At 37.0% G+C, this 21,431-nt stretch overlaps 1 protein-coding gene across 8 annotated transcripts in view; it reads right to left on the bottom strand.

Annotated features, from left to right (window-relative positions):
• Nucleotides 1-21,431, bottom strand: part of NR3C1 (nuclear receptor subfamily 3 group C member 1) — a 124,133-nt gene that overhangs the window by 11,745 nt on the left and 90,957 nt on the right. For all 8 annotated transcript variants that reach the window (XM_032627451.1, XM_032627445.1, XM_032627444.1 and 5 more), the window contains exons 4-7: nt 15,468-15,584; nt 8,358-8,636; nt 7,718-7,862; nt 3,832-3,962 (exon numbers count right to left, since the gene is read on the bottom strand). In XM_032627451.1, the coding sequence (XP_032483342.1) occupies nt 3,832-3,962; nt 7,718-7,862; nt 8,358-8,636; nt 15,468-15,584 (672 nt within the window). The remainder of the gene's footprint in view (nt 1-3,831; nt 3,963-7,717; nt 7,863-8,357; nt 8,637-15,467; nt 15,585-21,431) is intronic.

Genomic DNA, 21,431 nt, shown 5'->3' with positions numbered 1-21,431 from the left:
CCCTTTTGTCTTAGAGTTTCCCTAAGAACACCTTCTTTAAATAGCTGTGTTCTGTAGCTCTCCCAGCTGTAATTCTGTATTACACTGGAACTCTGTTAATATGGTTGTAAGGTGTTGGGGATGTGGAGTATTTTATACTTTTATGGTTAAATCTCAGGTTTTTCCTTTTTTTAAATTTATTATAGTAGGCCTGAGTCCCTAGGCTCTGACCTTTAGACGTGCTTCTGAACCTCTTCTTCCCTCCTTCTTCTCCTCCCTTACATGAGACACGAAGGTAAAGGGGGCTGGAATTATCTATTTGCCCCTTTTCTCCAGGTCAGAAACATGAGGGAATCTTTCTCTGATCTTCACCTTGAAAACCTGCTGGGGATTCTGGAGGTAAACCCCAGAAAACTGTGGGGGACAACCCCCCTAAGACTGGGTCCCCAGAGTTTTTAACACGCCAGCTATTCCTCACTTGACCTCCAGAAATTCATCAAAAATACTGTAAGTGTTCCTATGTTACTGGCTCCCCGTACCTTCTGTTTCCAGAAAGCTGATCTTGGCTGAGCTTCTCTGTATTTGCCTGTTTCTCCAGATTTTCAGGTAGTGGTTTGCCCTGTGACCTTACTTCACTGATGGATCTAAAAAACAGTCATTGACTGTCAGTTTGCTCAGCTTTTACTTATTTGTGAGGATGGGAGTGATAACTGCCAAGCTGTTTAATTGTGAGAGCTGAAACTGGAAAGCCACCCTCACTTTTCAGTTTTTTTTTCCTTAGCTTTCTGAAAAAACTTACTCCACTTTCTTCAATTGCTGCTGTCCTGGAAAGTTTTCAGCCATTATATCTTTTCACCTTTCATTTTGGATCTCTGATGATTATAATAAGACCAGAGCTTTCTTCAACTGGTGTGCTATGAATGGGTTATAAATGTGTTGATAATGTCTGTTATGCTGGTTGCCACTGGCTGCAAGTAGCCTTATTCCTTTACCTCGTTGTGCTATGTATGAATGCTATTTTTTATGTTCATTATGACACGAAAAGAGTTGTGAAGCACTGTTTTAGACCTCCTCCCTCAATCATGCCTCTTATCGTTGTTCATCTACATACATACATAACACACACATATATAAATATGAATACATGTATACACACATATATATATGGATCTTAAAAATTGTATTCTGGCTAATTTCTTCAGATACGTATTTCAGATTAAAGTCTCTTCAGATGTGTCTAATCTGCCTTCAGAGCCATCATTGTTTTTTTGTTTTGTTTTGTTTTTACAGTTGCACTTGTCTTTAAACTTACTAAGTATACTAGTTTACCAGGCTTTGCAAATATCCTCTAAGAGAAAGCTAGCTTCAGAGTGCAGCTTACCTCTTTCAGTACCTGCCTGCACAAAGTTTTAGTCCAGCGTTTTTTTTTTTTTTTTTTTTTTTTTAGTCCAGCGTTTTTTAGCAGGAGGTAAGGATACCTATCAGTGTTCTATCAGAGTAGAAGTCTAATTATATCTTAAGGTATGTATTTTCATTCTTCTGATTTTATTTTTTTTTTTAAAGAACCAGTGATACATACTGGTTCAATTTACTTTTTCTTATCATCTACAATGAAAAAAAAACAAAAACATACAGCTCAGTGAGTCTGGAATGTATAATAAAACTTAAAGCATCACTTTTTACCAGTAAGGTTAGTATCTTAGCACTGACCTGTACCTGGATATTACCAATCAAAATGACTCATGATCAGAAATTTAACTGTTTCCTCAAGCTTACCTCTTTAACAAGAGTACTGCTACAGATAACCTTAAAAATTAGTATTTTTCTTACTTTGAAATATTAATATTCCTTAACTCTAGTGACATTAAATAACGTTTTGTAAAATGAAGATAGTATGAAGGCATTAATATTGATGTGTGCTTTGGAAAAGCTTAAATAGATACAGTCATGTGCAGCATCCATAGCTTACAGTTATTCAGCAACTTTGAAACCACAGTTACTAATGGAATGAAGGCTTCTTTTTGTTGAAAATGCCATATTTTTACTAAGATAGACAAGATACTCTATTTTTCAGAAGTTTTCTAGTATGCCTTTGCTAGCTGAAAGTAGTCTCACTGAAGTTCATATACCAATAACTTCATCTAAACTCTCAAGATTGTTCTATAAACTCTAGATAGAATACCTCTGTCCAGCAGTCCAGCTCCAGTGCTGCATTAACCAACCTTCTAATAGTAATCAAGCGCACCTTTTGTAGGTTATATCTGTTTCTCCCATATTTCTTTTTTTAAACTAATTTTTATTGGAGTAGAGTTGATTGACAATGTTGTGTTAGTTTCTGCTGTACAGCAAAGTGAATCAGTTATATTGTATATGTACATATACCCACTCTTTTTAGATTCTTGTCCTCTATAGGCCATTACAGAGTATCGAGTAGAGTTCCCTGTGCTATATGGTAGGTTCTTATTAGTTTTCTATTTTATATATAGTAGTGTGTATATGTCAATTCCAATCTCCCAATTTATCCCTCCCCCTGCTTCCCCCTTGGCAACCATAAGTTTTTCTACACCTGTGACTCTATTTCTGTTTTGTAAATAAGTTCATTTGTATCATTTGTTTTAAAGATTTCACATATAAGCAATATCATATGATATTTGTCTTTCTCTGTCTGACTGACTTCACTCAGTATGACAATCTCTAGGTCCATCCATGTTGCTGCAAATGACATTATTTTGTTCTTTTTTATGGCTAATACTCTATTGTGTATTACCACATCTTCTTTATCCATTCCTCTGTCGATGGACATTTAGGTGGCTTCCATGTCTTGGCTATTGTAAATAGTGCTGCAGCGAACACTGGGGTGTGTGTAATCTTTTCGGATTATGGTTTTCTACAGATATATGTCCTGGAGCGGGATTGCTGGATCATATGGTAGCTCTATTTTTAGCTTTTCAAGAAACTTTTTATACTGTCCTCCATAGTGGGTGTATCAATTTACATTCCCACCAACAGTGCAAGAGGGTTCCCTTTTCTTCACACCCTCTCCAGCATTTACTGTTTGTAGACGTTTTGATGCTGGCCATTCTGACTGGTGTGAGGTGATACCTCATTGTAGTTTTGATTTGCATTTCTCTAATAATCAGTGGTGTTGAGCAGCTTTTCATGTGACTCTTGGCCATTTCTTTGTCAGTATTTCTTTGGAGAAATGTCTATTTAGATCTTCTGCCCATTTTTGATTGGGTTGTTTGTGTGTTTGATATTGAGCTGCATTAACTGTTTGTGTATTTTTAGAGATTAATCCCTTGTTGGTCACTTTGTTTGCAAATATTTTCTCCCATTCTGGGGGTTGTCTTTTCGTTTTGTTTATGGCTTCCTTTGCTGTGCAGAAGCTTTTAAGTTTTATTAGGTCTCATCCGTAATTTCTTATACACAGTAGTACTCATTGTATAACTAAAATTTGTCACCAAATAGCAGTGTAGTAGAGAAACGAAAATCATTCTTGTTGGCATTCCTTCTCTGTGTCTTCTGTAGTGGCATTGTCAAAGGTTGCAGGAAGGAAGAAGGCTGTAGATATTACAGATCGGTAGAGACCTCCTCCTCCTTGCCATGTGATTCATATACCTCTCCATTTCTCCATGATACCTATCTATCTTATGAATCTTGGTATCACTGGCTGTACCTTTCTAAAATTTACATTTATGAAAATCTAAGGTACCTGACTAGCAGGAAATAGTAGACTTGGTATAATTATTGGTGCTTTGTATACATACAAATAAACCTTTGTTTCTAGACTTCTATATTTTATGCTTTTGAATATTTAGGTGAATATTAGAAGAGAGTAGGTGTTCTACCAACCTGAAGAGAGAAGCAGTAAGGTTTTCATACAGAGATACTCTTCGTAAGATACCTGAAGTCTGTTTAACTCAGAGGAAACATAGAGCATATGTTTACATTGGTCATACATGCAGGGTAAAGCCATTCTCTGCCTGTGAAAGACAAATATCAGTGTTTGAGTTAGTTAGGAAGAAATAACTCTTGTTCCCCAAAGAAGTACTTTTTTGTTCTATTTTGCAAAGCCATGAACTCATCTAACTATTGCAATTAATGCTAATTCTCTCTGGATTAGAATTTTGGAAAACTTAATATAGTGGAGAAATTATTTTTCTACATTTGTTTTATTTAAATATTTTATAATTTATTTCTACAGAATTTATTACCAGTTATTCATTTAAATAAAGGTTTTATGGTAGTATTTGAATATGTCCAGTTAGACAACACAGTTTTAAATCCTACCCACTTGAAAACCAAACGGTATTTTCTTTCACAGCATTCCATTCTAAAGACAACTGTATGTGATACTGTTTACAGTTATGTAGAGAGTCAGAATTAGAACTTGACTCTGATACCCCAAATCTGCCTCTGACTGACATTATGAAACTGAATATTCTTCCAACTAAAGGTACCCCAGATGAATTCTCAATTAGGATTCTCAACAGTTAGTATCACATCTATGATTTTCAAAGAGTGACACTAAGAGCCTGAAACTGAGCCTCATTCATGCTTTTAAAAATACTTCAGGAGCTTTTTTTTTTTTTTTTAATTTTCTAACAGAAAGTGATCTTGGACTTAAAAAGATGATTATTATCACAACAGCATAAGGACACAAGAATGGGAAATAAGAATGCCCACTTAAAAGCTATTGTTTCTGTAAGCCATTTATCCTCCAATAAAGTTGAACACTGAGAAAAAATGTGTTAACTCCTACTTTATGTAAGAAATACCAGGTTATGCTATAAGGTTATGCTATAACTGTTTAAGTCTAAATTTGAGTGCCCCCCCCAAATAAAAAACTCTGAATTAGATTAAAAGAGGATATGCTGGTGTTTCATATAAACCTGTTCACAGTTTTAATCCCAATTAAATGACTTCAAATTGCAAGTGACTAAGAAGAGTAAATATAGTCAACACGTTGTTTTGGTTTAAAGATTTTTTTGTCTGACGTGGACCATTTTTAAACTCTTTATTTGAATTTGTTACAACATTGATCATGTTTTGGATTTTTGGCTGCGAGGCATGTGGGATCTTAGCTCCCCAACCAGGGATCGAACCTACACCCCGTGCATTGGAAGGCGAAGTCTTAACCACTGGATCGCCAGGGAAGCCCAGTCAACACGTTTTTAACTTTTTAAGCAAGCATGGTCAGATTCTGAAATGAGGAGCAAGTACTAAGAAATTTCAAAGAATTTCAAATGTCTTTGAATAGACATATAAGCTACATATTTTTATCAGTTAGATTTGATCAGACAACTTAAAATCTTGTCAAATTGTGATGCAGTGGTTTTGAGCAGTCTTTTTTTTTGGCAACAGATAGTCAAGGTGACTTCTTTCTTTAAAGTAGATACCTAAGGGTATGTGTGGAGATCTGGTCTGGTGAACCACATGGCAGTGCCTGCCAGCTGACGGCAGAGCTGTGGCCCCTTCTTGGAGTACAAAGAGTGTGATTACAGTACGTATTTCACATGCCTCTTGTCATGTCTCTTCTCACTATGAAGACTGGTCTTCTCCTTCAGGTCTCACTCAGCTCAAATACTAGCCACCCTATCTGAAGAAGGCCTCTCTCTAGTAAAAACTCCATCACAGTCTGAGATTATTTATTTGATGGTTATCTGTGTGTCTCCTCAACTAGAGTGTAAGCCATAAAGGTCAGGAACTTTGTTTGTCTTGTTCTCTGCTAATACTGTACCAGGCACAAATTAGGAGTGTGGTACGTATTTGATGTTCCCCTGTTTGAAACCCCCCTCCCCCGCGCACTGGCTTCTTCATGCTCTGAGAATAAAATCTAAACTCTATTTCATGGCCTACAAGATGCTGCTTGACTTGGTCCCTGTCCACTTCTCTAAACTCATAGAACATCCTCAGTGGCTTTCTCTCAGTTCCTTACACATGCCAAGGTTGTTTCCAGCCTTTGTACTCATCTTTTCTGCCTGAGATGCCCTACCTTTCCTATAAGCTTGTTCTTTGTACTATTTTAGCACTCAGCTCTTTAGAGAGGCCTTCTGTGGTCCCCAAATCTAAAGTAGCCTATACCCTTCTCCCCTCCCCCCACACTATTCTGTCATGGCTCTCTGAAATAATTTTGGTCATTTATTTGATTTTCCTCATCAGTATGTGAGCAGGGGCCTCATCTCTTATAGCTCAAGCTCTCAAATAGTGTCTGGCACTTGGTAAGTACTCAAATATGATTCAATGAATACTGTGCTGGAAAATAAGTATTACCAACAGAGCAACCACACCAAGCCTAACTCAGTAATTCAGCCTCTTTTAAAATATTTAGAGCTAGCCATCATCCAGTCTCTACTAAAATAGATACAATAATTCGAGCTTACTACATCAGGCAAGCCCCCTCCCATTTCACACTCAGCTCAGCTCATATAGATGCTCTTCTGTAACTTCTACCTGTTCTTTTTGTGCCTGGCATACCCAACAGATAAAACAATATGTTTGCTTTATCTTCACAGGATGTCTTTTTAGGCTGTCCTCAGCGTTCTCCAGTGTCCTTTTCTCCTTCCTCCATTCATCCTCTGTTCATCAGCTGATGTTAGTTTCCAAACTCCTTGCCACTCTGGACATATTTACGGTCACTGTTACTTTTAATATGGCATCCTGAACACAAACTACTAATGATGGGTTAACTCACATAGAGTACAACGAGACTATTATTCTAATAATGTGGTTTAAGATTTCATTAATTTTTTGGGAATTCTTAGTAGCACCCAGAGCTCACAATTCTAACATCTCTATCTTTTTTCACATGAACACAAATCTCCTTCAGTTTTCACTGTGCCCAGACCAATGGGTAGGTATATGTGAGTGTGTGACTCTCCTGTTTGCATTCTAATAAAGGAAATAGGCTGTGAGTACAAAAAGGTAGTAATAAAAGGTAGAAAGTGGTAAGAGCTAGGGATGTACAGCAGAGAGGTTTTACATGGTGGTATGAACATCATGAGCTAGGGGTGTGTTGGAAGAACAGATCACGCTGAGTGGGAACAAAGAGTACGTGAAGGAGAACAACGAGAGATAAAAAAGATGAGGCCAGAAACCATGCTGAGTATGCACTGAGTGCTCACTGAAGACACCTGTGTGTCGGGGTGATACATTATACGATCAAACTGCATTAGGAAGAAAAGCTTAGCATGATGGAGGATAAACTGGAGGCGGAAAACTAGTTAGAAAACAACTGCAGTGGGTACGGGGGAATGGATATCTGAAGTATTTCACAGGCCTAGAGGACTGAAGTGTGGTTCTTCTCTCCCAAATTTAAAAATAAAATCTTGTTCCCATGTTCTTTCCGAGTCACAGACATTGAGTGATACCTCTTGTCTCTGGGTCCATACGTGTCATCCCCATCTGTAATTGTCCCTGCTGAAAGCAAGATCAGTATGAATTGCATCATGCAATGCAACCACTGCATCTGTTTCCTTTCTGAAATAGGGTTACATAATTAAAACAAGGCCACAGTAAGATTCCTTTTTACTTGCTGTAGACTTTACTGACCCAAAGCGATGCTCACTATTTAAAAAAAAAATCCTTAAATTACAGTAATAATGCCACGTGTAATTTGCTCTGCTCTGTAATTGGCCTGCCTTAAGCATTGATAAACTCTATTTCAGGTTTACCCAGTTCCAAGATACCTGGTAGGACTGATTCAGTCCTGAAGGAAAATGACTCACAAATGACTTACTCATTAATAATCAGATCAGGAGCAAAACACAGCAAGTTTGAACTTGATTGTCTGTATGATCTCCACCCCAGGGCGAATGACATGAGGAACATCCATGAATATTGCAGTAGGGTCATTTGGTCATCCAGGTGTAAGTTCCTGAATCCTGAATCAAGAGGAATAAAGGTATGAGGAAACATTCTAGTTGCCAAAGAGAAGATCATCCCTCTCTGGGAACTGCCAAAGACAGTTTTGGAGGACTCTTAACAGATAGAGGAAATGAAGCACAATGTGGGCACAGTATTCCTTTGTCATCTGATATGTTAAGACCAAAGCCCTCAGTACTTTTTAATAGCATTCAATGTAAGAAAACTTAAGAGTTGCCAATTTTTGTCACCTTTTGCCTATGTGAGTAAATATGGACTAAATAGTAAAATGCTATACTAAATAGTAAATTAGAAAGCCAAGAGTCCTGTCCCGGGATGATACTCATTCAGTGAATTTAAGTTAAAAAAAAATTTCCCCTGATATTTATACCTTTTCCCCGCTTGATGGAGTGGGGATGGCAGGAGGCCGTGGGATCAGGGTGATAGAAAGCCCGAATGTTTTATTTAAAAGATTCTAAGACTTGTGCCTTAGTTGCGTTATGTTTGCACCTTACCTGGTATCGCCTTCGCCCATTTCACCGCTGCGATCACCTGCCGCCCACCTAACATGTTGAGTGTAGTCATGATCCGCCAAGTTGTATCTGGAATGGAGCTGTCGTAGCCCGCATATACCACCTCCGGCTCAATGACCTCCAGCAGTGACACCAGGGTAGGGGTGAGTTGCGGTAACGTTGCAGGGACTATTGTTTTGTTAGCAGAATTTTCAGAAGTTTCTTGTGAGACTCCTGTAGTGGCCTGCTGAATTCCTTTTATCTTTTTCTTTGTTTTACGAGCTGTGGGTATATTAAAAAAAAAATACACAGAAATCAGCTGTAATGGGAAAATCTGGGCAGCACAGTTCATTAAAGAGGTATTTTAATTTCTGCAACTATTTAATTTGAAAGAGGAGAAATCTTTTATTTAGCAATCATGATAAGAGAAAAACACATTTTTGCCTGAAAGCAAAGGATCAAGAGGAACCTGTTCATTTATTAATTTCCTCTACAGATAAGCCATTCTTCATTATAGTTATACTTTATATCAAGTGTCTTACAACAAACACTATGTTAAAACAATATAAACAAATCACTCACCTAGATTCTTCCATAAAGTAATTTCTGTTTCAGTTTCTCTCCAAAGTAAAAACTGTCATTAGTTATACAAGGCAAATTACTTTTATTATCAACTGAAAGAAAGAATCTCAGTTTGTAATCCCAGACTAGTAACTGTGGCTTATGGGTATATGTAATGAAGACTGTTATACGCTTGCACAAAGTCCCCTTCTTATCAAGACAGTAAGATGACATAGGAGATCACACACTAAAAACAGTATTAGTTCTAACAGCAGAAGAATCCACTTTTTACCTTTATATGATGGATACTATATGGGACTTAAAAACCTTTGTGGAGATGAAGAGAAAAACTTTAAATTTCTTTACATACATTACCAGTGGATAATTTCCCTTTTATGAGAGATTTATATTCATGACTCTATAAGCCTAAAGTATCCATTTTCATGTACTATATAAAGTAACTAAAACCATCTTTTATTTTTGACTTAGTTTGGAACAGTATAGTCAAATTACAGCATGGATTCTATAGATTTTTTAGTATTCACTCTTGAATTTACTCGTTCTAGTGAAAAATAAAAATATCAGGCAAGAAAAGAATTTTAGTATTCCTAAAGAGAAAGCACTCAGAACTCCAAGGAAGGGCAAGGAATGTAATTTGTATGAAAGAAGAAATGTACCTATCTCAGTTGTCAGGTGTGCGAACCATTTTGCTAAGGGAAAAGTAAATGCTAATCACATTTAAAATAATTATTAGATCCTCTGTCCCTAAAATGCCAAAGTACCTAGTTTGTGGAGGACAGATGTGGTGGCGAGAACTATGTATCTCAATGTACAGCGTTAGAAAGGAAAAAACCCTGCTGTCTACACTGAATAGAATGGTCCCATTTCTTATTGTGCTGAGACATTTAAGAATTTTTAGTTAACCTTTCAAAACAGAGAAACAGGATCACGATAGATCTGTTCTAATTTATTTTACCACGCTCTTTTGAAGATACAGTATGCTGTAGTAGTGGAGAGAGCCTAAATATGAAACCAGCATGTTTGAATATAATCCTGGCTCTGCCACTGAGCAGTTGGGTATCTGTGCAAGTTATTCCCTGGGCCTTAGTTTCCTCTTCTGTAAAATGAGGATAATATTAGTACCTACCTCACAGGGTCCGTTGATAACTAAGTCAGTTAAAATATATAAAATGCGTAAAACAGTTCTTGGCACACGTTAAGCGCTGTATAAGAATGATCATTGCCACAACTGGTGGTAAAATACAGTTGTGGAATATTTTGAATTCACATAGTCCAAGTCTACAGAGGAGTGATGAAGTTTTAAAAAAGGAAGAGCTCCTACACATAAGGAAACCCTTTAAACAACCAAAGGTATCTCACTGACACCCAGATCTCCAAATCGTGGAATGTACTTTGTTGTTGACAAAGTAAACAAGAACATGCATATCCCCAGTCAATACACTGAAACAGTACAGTGAAAACTTCAGTTAACCATAACTTTACATTTGTCTAGAATATGTGTTCCTACACTCCACATTAAAACAAAGAAGAAAGGACAATGCCGAACTGGAGGATTTTAAAGTCTTCTCACCATAAAAACTCCTAGAAGAGAACATAGGCAAAACATTCTGATATAAATCGTACCAATGTTTTCTTAAGTCTGTCTCCCAAGGCAATAGAAATGAAAACCAAAATAAACAAATGAGACCTAATCAAACTTACAAGCTTTTGCACAGCAAAGGAAACCATTAAAAAAGGAAAAGACAGGGCTTCCCTGGTGGCGCAGTGGTTGGGAGTCCGCCTGCCAATGCAGGGGACGCGGGTTCGTGCCCCGGTCTGGGAGGATCCCACGTGCCGCGGAGCGGCTGGGCCCGTGAGCCATGGCCGGTGAGCCTGCGTGTCCGGACCCTGTGCTCCGCAACAGGAGAGGCCACAACAGTGAGAGGCCCGCGTACCGCAAAAAAAAAAAAAAAAAAAAAAAGGAAAAGACAAATCTACAGACTGGGAGAAAATATTTGTAAATGATGTGACTGACAAGGGCTTAATTTCCAAAATACACAAACAGCTCATACAACTCGACAACAGGAAAGAAACAACCCATTCGAAAAATAGGCAGAAGACCTAAGTAGACATTTCTCCAGAGAAATACAGATGGCCAATAGGCACATGAAAAGATGCTCAACGTTGCTAATTATTAGAGAAATGCAAATTAAAACTACAATGAGGTACCACCTCATGCCAGTCAGAATGGCCATCATTAAGAAGTCTACAAGTAAGAAGTGCTGGAGAGGGTGTGGAGAAAAGGGAACCCTCCTGCACTGTTGGTGGGAATTTAAGTTGGTATAACCACTGTGGAAAACAGTATGGAGGTTCCTCAGAAAACTAAAAATAGAGTTGCCAGATGATCCAGCAATCCCACTCCTGGGCATATATCCACACAGAACTATAATTCAAGAAGATACATGCATCCCTATGTTCACAGAAGCACTGTTCACAATAACAACCTAAGTCTCCATCGACAGATGAATGGATAAAGAAGATGTGGTACATGTACACAGTGGAGTACTACTCAGACATTAAGAAAACCCCCAAAGTAATGCCATTTGCAGCAACATGGATGCAACTAGAGATTAGCATACTAAGTAAGTCAGAAAGAGAAAGACAAATACCATATGATAACACTTATATGTGGAATCTGAACTAGGACACAAATGAACCTATCTACAAAACAGAAACAGACTCACAGACACAGAGAATAGACTGGTGGCTGCCAAGGGAGAGTGTGGTGGGGGAGGGCTGGATTGGGAGTTTGGGATTAGCAGATGCGAACTGGTACATAAAGAATGGATAAATAACAAGGCCCTAACTTATAGCGCAGGGAACTATATTCAATATCCTGTGATAAAGTATGACGGAAAAGAATATGAAAAGAATGCATATATATGTATAACTAACTGAGTCACTCTGCTGTACAGCAGTAATTACCACAACATTGTAATTCAACAACATTTGTTAATTCAACTATACTTCAATAAAAAATCGTAAAAAAATAAAGATCAAAGGAAAAAAATTTAAAAATCATCTTCTATACCCAATATATAATCAGTTTAATTTCTTACTGCTTATCTAAGAACTGATGCTTCAAGCTCAGAAAGGCCTATTGAGCCCAACCAAGTGTGTTGTGCTATGTACTATTTTCACAGAACTGTGGCAAGGAGTCGTTAATTGAATTAGTTAAGCAATCACTATTCTTAATCACAATTTAGTTAATAAGATTTTTCTCTAAGTTCCTGACCCCTTGGAGCATACAGGACATTAGCAGTCAATATATGATCTCTACAGAAGTGTTCACGAGTCTGTGATAGCTCCATTTCATTCTTAAGAAAAGTAAAGAAATCTTACTTAGCTTAAAACTTAGCTTAAAAATATTAGTTATGAAATATGATACCATAAGCCTCCTTGCCTATAAGTTCCACTTGACCCTCATGACAAAAATAAAACTATAATTAGGAATAATTACAATACACCTTAAAATGAAAAAACATTTAGGATCACCATTAAAAAACTTACTGTACTCAAATGCCAGGCACTTTAAGCAGTGAAGGAGGTTGCCTTAAACTAAATCTTGAGAGTCACTTGGTATGGAGCAACAGTATCAAAATACAGCACTTGTGGTACTAAATTACATTTATGGAGAGCACTGGGCTCTGACTGCTTCTGCAAAATTACTCTGAGAAGGCTATCGTGAAACTGCTTAGGGGAAACACTCCGATGAACAAGGGAACATTTTTAAAGATTGTTTAAAGAAAAACAAAGAAGAGCAATGTAGTTCAGCCATGTGTTTCATGCCCAAGTACTAAGTATTATTAAGTATTATTGCCCACCAAATACTTCTGGGACACACACATACCTACTCCAAATAAAAGTTTTATATATACTGGAATAATTAAAAACAAAAGTGAGGCTTTCACACTAAAACCACATATACACAAAAACTCTGATTTTTTAAAGCCTTTCTTTAAATTTTTCTACAAGTAGAGCTACATTATCAACTGCATGATATGTGCTACCTAATAGCTAATATATGATTAAATAACAAACTAGAACTGTGTAGTGTAAGTGGACATAAGGTTAATAATCTTGGTCCTACTTGAAGGTGGTTTTAATATGAGGGTCCAAAATAAGCTCTTTGAGTAGAAGAATGTATATCAGAGACTAGCATGTAGTAGCTCTTGACAAAGGCTAGTTTCCCCAGTATTCTGATATTTTATATGACAACTTATAGAAGCATGCAGTGTGGTGGTTTTTTATTTCAGTGTTTTGAGAAATTGTAGCTTAGTTCAAATTGTACATTTAAATCTTATTCTTTCAAAAAAAGTTGACTTTTCAATGGAAGACCTGATTAGAAATGGCAGTGATGGTATATTTGATAATACAGAGAAAATGAGATGTCACTCGCTGCCTTGGTCTTCTGGTGAGGTAAAGGCAAAGGGCACTACAGCTGTTACTAAATTGTAAGAAGGAGGAGAAATGGGACAAACTTACTAACCTGGTCCATCAGAATCATTATTTTATAGGTGATATATCTTATTTCTTTTGAATAAAAAAATTCCCTTATACTTGGGATAGGGGAGGAATTGCTCAAAAGAGCATTATATGCTTAAAGCTCCAAAGATCAAAGTAAAGCTTGATGTGTATTTGGGAAAGCATCTAAAATGTTACTGGGTAAGCAACCACACTATATTAGGGATATGACAGAATTTTATTTGAGCTTGTCCTTTGAGTAAACTTACTTCTAAATATAAAATAGCTGAGATGAAAACAATGGGGATTAAAGGAAAGTAGAAAAACTGGGGCTGGAGAAAAAAAATACATAAACCAAGCACTAAAACCTGACATGCGCTATTATTTAAATGGTGAGAGAATAGAAAAATGAAACTAAAATATGCACAGAGATGTGATATGTAAGAAAGGAATAACTATCTGGTTTTCTTTGTAACAAGAAGAAATTATCCTTGTGGTACTGAAAGTGAACTTCTACATGAATGTGTAATCAATCTCTGTAGCTTTTGTAACACCTACAAGAAGGTGGGCATTTGTCATTTTCTTTTTTCTTTCTTAAAAAATATTTTTGGGGTTTTGTGTTTTTGGCCGCACCATGCAGCATGCAGGATCTTAGTTCCTCAACCAGGAATTGAACCCATGCCCCCTGCATTGGGAGCGCAGAGAACCGCTGGATCACCAGGGAAGTCCCAGCTATCATTTTCTTTAAAGCAATGTTTAACACGTTGACACTCTGTAATAAAGTGATTGGTGTGTCATGAAGGTCTGTAAAACATGGTGAAGAAAAGACTAATTTAATCTGTCTTTTTTGCTATCGAAGTAATATGAAGAACTGAGAAGATAATGTTGTGTGTCTGGTTTGGGGAATTAGAGTACAGTCACACCCATAAATCTACTTTATATTTAAAAACATATACACACAGTGTGTACTAGATAGCACCAACAGTCTCTCTTCTGTCAAAAGAACCACATGGTTTCCATTCTCCCTCTAATATCACCATATTTGACAAGATTAGTCTTTCCAAAATACAAGTCTAATCATGTCTCTGCCCTTATTTTCCACCTACTCCTACTCAACTTCTCTAGATTTAAAATTCAATGTTGCTTCTTCTAGGAAGCTTTCCCTGCCTTTTAGGACAGAATTAGGTGACCTTCCTTTTGCTCCTGTAGCTCTCTATTCCTTTTGTAGTGTGCTGTACCATTTTGTGATTGACTCTGCAACCTAACTAGACAGTAAAGTACTTGAATACAGGCACTATTTTACTGATGTTCAATGCAGACACTGTTTTACGTCTAGTGCTTGCCTTGGTGAGTACTTGTTGAATAGTGCTTGCCTTGGTGAGTACTTGTTGAATCAAAGTGCACCGGGGTTACTAGATCACCACTACCACCTTCATGGAACTTGCAGTTTCAACTAAGGCAAAATTCCAAACGTTTTTTCCAGAGGAAAGATTTTAAATGATGAGATCAATTTTAATTATACAGCTTGTTATATAAACCAGGATATGAAACTTATAACTAGTTTCAGATTTCTTCTTTGCTTGAAAAACAAACAAAACCCATCCAATGCCTCCTTGAGGAGTTTTTTCCCCCCTGTAGATTTGTAACAAAAGATTTATATATACACATATGTGCCAAGTAAAAGGTAAACAACAGAATAATGGACATGTAACTATATCTAGTATAAAAACATTTCTAACCGTAGCAAATAGTTTTGAGGTTGAAAAAAGAAATAAGAAAGATCAAAGTAATGTTTCTTCAAGTCTTATAAGTTTCATTATTACATAATTTTCTTTCTTAGCATATAGTCTGGCTACACTGAATTCAGTGTGTACAGTGAAAGTTGGTGAATAAACTTAGGCAGAATATGAAATACTCATTTAAAATCCTACTTTTAATTATTACATCTGCTTATGTATATTTTAAAAAGTAAAACAATAAATTTTTATATGATGCAGAGACAGTTCATTTTAGATATTTTTACATTACCTTCCAGGTTCATTCCTGCTTGAAGACATTTTCTATAGCGGCATGCTGGGCAGTTTTTTCTTCGAATTTTATCAATGATGCAATCATTTCTTCCAGCACAAAGATAATTGTGCTGTCCTATATGGAAAATAAAGGCACTGTTAAAATTTCACAGGCCTTAAAGGATATTTTTATGGAGAGGCTCTTTGCTGTTGTTGTTGTTTTGGGTGGAACATAGCCAAGGACCAAAGGCATTGATTAAGAAACATATAGTGTACTTTCTTACATTCATTACAAAGCTGAGAGGTCAACTTAAAATAAAAAGCCTTTCATATTCTGTTTGACACACATAGTTCATTAAAAAAAACTTTACTGCAGTATACATATAGAAAAGCTCACAAATCCTAAGTGTGCCACCTAACCTAATAAATTTTCATAAGCCAAACACTTCCATGTAATCAGCTCTCATATCAAGAAGCGGAACAGTTCCCCCACAAACCCTCTTGTTGCCCCCTTCCAGTCCCTACCTACCAGGGGTAACCTCTTTCTTGATAAGCTGTTCTTTAAATTGTGCTTTAAACAGTTGTTTCTTCTAACAATTACAGAAGATCTCTGTATTTTATTTATTCTATTTATAGAAGATCTCATTATTTTATTATGACTTCTAACTTAATGCTAAGGAGGACTAGAGAAAGAGGAAACTGGTTTAAAAATACTGTGAGAGCCGCAAAAGGAAAATGACTTTAATTCAGCATTGCACCACCGTATGCAAATAAAGCGTGCTCCCCTTCCAAATTTTTAAATAAAGTGATAGGTAAACACTTCAATTATGTTAAGGTTGCCAGCAATTAGGTGTATCACAGACTTGGCAAACTAAGCTACTGTATATGGGACTTAGGGAGATTTGTTCATTATTTCACATGCTTTTTGACTCCAAATACTAAAGATCGTTACTGTTTAAAATCTTCTGCCACCCAGTATTAAATGTGCTAAGAGGCAGAAATGCAGTTTTCACCTGTCAAAAATTTTCAAGGAAAATTTAAAAGGGACTTCCCTGGTGGCGCAGTGGTTAAGGATCCGCCTGCCAAAGCAGGGGACACAGGTTCGAGCCCTGGTCCGGGAAGATCCCACATGCCGTGGAGCGACTAAGCCTGCGGGCCATAGCTACTGAGCCTGCGCGCCTAGAGCCCGTGCTCTGCAGCAAGAGAAGCCACCACGATGAGAAGCCCACGCACCGCAACGAAGAGTAGCCCCGGCTCACCACAACCCGCGCACAGCAACGAAGACCCAATGCAGCCAAAAATAAATAAATTAATTAAAAAGAACAACAAAAAAAGCGACAGACAGAAAGTCTTCCTACCCTCTCCCTCCCCTCAATTGTACCCTATTTTGTTGAAGAAAACTATCTGAAGATTTGCTAGCCTGGCAAAAATTGAAAGGATCCTCCTACACAAGACCAGCGTATCTAAATAGATACACTAGATAATTAAGAGTCTGTGTCTTTACACTAGAGGGGATGGTCTTCAGAAGACTACTGGACATTTGTCTGCTCAAAAATAAATCATATTCAAAGAAAAGAGAAAAAATCATAATCATCAATTCATTAGGTTGAACATACCTAGTCTAATTTCTGGGAAAAGATACTTTATGCATAGAATAATCTACTTGACTTGGATGAAAATAAACTATATTCGTTTCTTCCTAACATGTTAAATCACACTGCTTCTTAAGCATTAGTTTGGGGTAGATGGTTAACTGTATCAGGTTCAATTCTTTGTGAGAAATAGGCCACAGAATTGACTAATGGTCGACAATTCAGCTTTGTTCCAGAGTTGTCCTCCAATGCCAAATGTCTGTACGAGCTGTTTCAATTCCTTTCTGTATTGTGTAAGTTTGCTAGCTTCTTTACTTGGACGTGAAATGGAAGCACTAATGCAATAATTCTAGCCTCTATACAGTTTAAGTAGGAACAACAGATGCCATCGTAATTGAAGCACTTATAATACACAGAAGTTCTACCCCATAAGAATATCCCTGAATCACTGTCCTGTAGTTAATTGAAAAAATTACTCATTGCTAAACACAGAAAAAGTTTCAGTGCGTTATTTGTATCTAACCAAAAGATGAGAATGTGCATGTTATGCTAATAATGATTTCTTTATCCCAGGCATGTCTCGAGCACAATTAAGAATCTGAGCTACACGATCAGGGGGCATTGTACCTTCGTAAGTTCTAATCAGCTCTTTCTGGTTATTAGTATGAAGTTGGACAAGCCTTTGGGTGTGTTATCTCTAAAAAGAATAGTGGTCACTATTTACAAGGCATGGACATGTACCACTAACAGTCACTCCCTGTCAATCATTTTGATAAGACAATAAGACATCTTAGTTTGGAATTCCTGTGTCCTTTACCACTTGGTAAATTCCCTTTCTAACTAAAAAGAGAGAGATGTCAGGAGAAGAGCCTTCGGGCCAGCTGGAATTTCTCAACATTGTTTTGTTTGCATTGTATTTATATTTTTATGGTAAAAATCTATTTTTGGCAATTGATTCTATTTCTATTTATGGTAGATGTGGTAGCCAGCCTCCAAGATGGCCCCCAGTGGTCTCTGTCTCCTGGTATTCACACTCTTAGATAGTCCCTTCCCAAACTGTACCAGCACTGGTCTGTGTGACCAATAAAATACAGCACAAGTGACAAGTATATCACATCTGAGATTAAGTTATAAAGATATTATGTTCCCGTATTTGTCACAGCCTCTCTTGTGGATCATTTGTTCCAGGGGAGGCCAGCTGCTATGTTGAGAGCAACACTAGAGGAGGCCCACATAATGAGGAACTGAAGCTTCCTGCGAAAAGCAATGTTAATGGGCTGGGAAGTGGATCCTCTAGCCCCACTCAAGCCTTCAGATGACTGCAGCTTCCACCAACAGTCTGAATGTAACTTCATGAGAGTCCCAGGACTACCCAGCTAATAAGCTGCTCCCAAATTCCTGACTCTCCAGAAGCTGCGTGATATAATAAACATCTCGTTTTAAGCTACTCATTTTGGGGGTAATTTGTTACACATCAATAGATAACTAATACAGTAGGGATAGTAAAGTTGTTTTAAAATAAAGTTATAAAGAAGAGTGATCCAAGAAGAATATTAGGTAGTAAATATAACAGTGATGCTTGGACATGATCAAGATAATGAAAGTGGTATAGGAAATGGGCAACACAGCAAAGGGCATGTCCTAGGGTTTTCTGTAGTTTGTATACCCTATTGGATTGGAAGTATCCAAGTTTCAAATGTGAACTGTGACCGTCAGCTTGAGCATCTTTCTTTACTGCTCTCAAAAACAGTGTGGTATAGTGCAAAGTGCACTTGGCAAAGGGCCAGGAAGCCCTTGGTCTGATTTGCAGCTCTACTGCCTAGCTGTGTGATCTCAGTAATGTTTATTAACCTTTCTGAACCCCCTGGTTCTCCAACTGTAAAGTTGGAAAATTAGCACCTACCTTGCTGTGCTTCTGCAAGGGTTAAAGGCAGTTGTGTAGAAGGTTCTTAAAATAGTGCCTAGCACATTGTAAGCACTCAATAAACACTAGCTAGTAAATAATTCCCTTGTTATTGCTTTCATCTCAGTATTTAACTAGATTATAAACTGCCAGGAGATGTGATTTTTATCCTTTCAGGAAGTCAGTATAGCATTGAGATTAAGAGCCTGTTTGGAGACAGCTATGTTTGAATCCTAGCTCTGTCAAACTGTGTGAGCTTCAGTTTCCTAGTCTATCAAATATGGATCATAATAGCATCTAAGCTCCCACAGAGCTGTTAATTAAGTGGTATGACATAGAAAACATAGTGCTTGGTACATCGTAAATGAAGGGTAGCTGATATCCATCTCCATTATGACCCACCAACAAAGATTATATGCAATTTGTGCAAAGGGAACATAAGAAAAAGGGACTCAGCGAAAAAAAAGATCATTCAGCTGGTATACATCTAAAGAAATGGAGCTACCCAAATTCTTCTCTGTATGCAAAAAAGCAACTCCTAGAATAATGAATAAAAAAATTCAAAATATCAATCCTCGATCTGGGTTGTATGGATAATAAATGAGTAAAACTTTTGCAAATTTCCTAAAAATAGTTAAATGTTTGGGTATTTACAATACTTTGCCAGTTTGGTGGACAACCTATGATATCTAGCAGGTGTTAAAAATGGAATGAATGTAGTGTAATGAAAATCATACAAACTTCATCTTTGTAAGTGTTCAAGAAAGTGCTCCAAAATATGTATCTGGACTTAAAAACAGATTTCTATCATGTCTAGAAAGGAAAAGTAGAACTGCCATGAGTTAGTTTAGCAAATGATTACAGAATTTTAGAGCTGGAAGTGACCCTGGAGAAAATTTAAGTCCAAATAAAGGATTTACTTAACACAGTTCACATTTTAACCTTTTCTTATTAATCATGTAATCTAGCTATCATATTTAACTGAAATACTTATATGATATACATTTTGGAATAGTATAGCTAATATTCAATGAAATTTTACCTTAAAACACGTGTAAGAATTTAATTCTAAAGCAGAGATTAAGGCCAGAGGGCATATGGCCTGCAGTGATGTCTTATTTGTAGTATGTTTAGCTTTTTTTTTTCTTTTTTAAATTGCATTTGGATGCTTTTAGGTAGGGCATGCTTGCACTCTCTAACATAAATAACTGCCCTTCCTTGCCCAGCTGTATTATATTTGGCCAGAATGACCCACACTCAGTCCCTGTAGGCATTGGAATTGGAAGCCCTGTTTTAAGGAATAATTTTAGTTAAAATGAGGACAAATGAAAAAAAATTTTTTTTAATTCCTGTATTTCTCTTAAGGCTCCATTGTCTCATTCTGAATTTCACTTCCAGAATTAAAATTTGTCAATATTATTTTGATGTACAGAAATACTGTAATACTGTTATCACTGCATTTATATATACCATGGAAAGAACTAATCAGTGAAGAAAGTGCTGAATAAAGTAAGGACAAGAAGAAGCTTCTGTCTGTGGTAAATAACATCTACTTTGTTAGAGACATTGCATTAATTAGGGGTGGGCTTTACTTAATGACTCTACTCAGTAGTTGGATGATACCAAACTGGTTAAAGCCTGCATCCCTGTGCTCTCTGCGGGATAACACAAGTAGTTTTATAGTTTGTTAATATATGAAAAGCAATCCAAACAAAAGAAAATGACTCATCTAACTCTTAAGGACATGCAAACTCAACTGAAGCCAGATAATAATCTTTCCCATACTGTGAATGAATACGTTAATTTTTTAAAAATCTAATTATCTAATCAGAGCTTTAGGTAATCCATTCAGGCCACGCTGCCTTCCAAATGCTTTACAAATAACTAAATTACAAAACAGTTTTTTCTCAGAGGATTCACTGGTCATATTAGAAAATTTTAGTGTGACTTCCAATAATTTGCTTATGGAATCAATTTTTCCTTCTGTAAGGAGCTGATGTGCAGGCTGAATCTGTAACAAGGGTAAAATTTACATGAATATAATACTTGTCAAGTGAAGTCACCTTCTCTAAAACACCTTCTTTCCTGACCTCCTCAGGCATTTTGTCACTTGCTCCTCTGTATTATAATCTCTGTACCTTGTAACTGTTAACTCATCTTTCACTTCCAAGTACACTGTGACCTACCAGAGAGCAGGGATCAGGTCTTACACCACATTTATATCACAAAGCACAGGGCTGGCTTATTGGAAAACAAAACAAAACACTTTTCCCCCTCACAGTTCTCATTATCACTCATTTTTGCCAGACTGGAATAGTTGGTGGCTTTAAAACCAGCTAATTCATGGGAATTAAAGCCCATAATACTAACACAATGAGCACTAGTTACTGCTGAAACCTAACGCCATCACTTCACATGATAGCACTTTCTTAGTTATCTTCTGTTCTCTGACCATACTCCCTCCCTTCAGTTTATAGTTTTCTATTTT

This window comes from Phocoena sinus, chromosome 3, assembly GCF_008692025.1.
Source record: "Phocoena sinus isolate mPhoSin1 chromosome 3, mPhoSin1.pri, whole genome shotgun sequence".
NCBI lineage: Eukaryota > Metazoa > Chordata > Mammalia > Artiodactyla > Phocoenidae > Phocoena > Phocoena sinus.
This window is presented reverse-complemented; position numbering and strand designations above follow the sequence as displayed.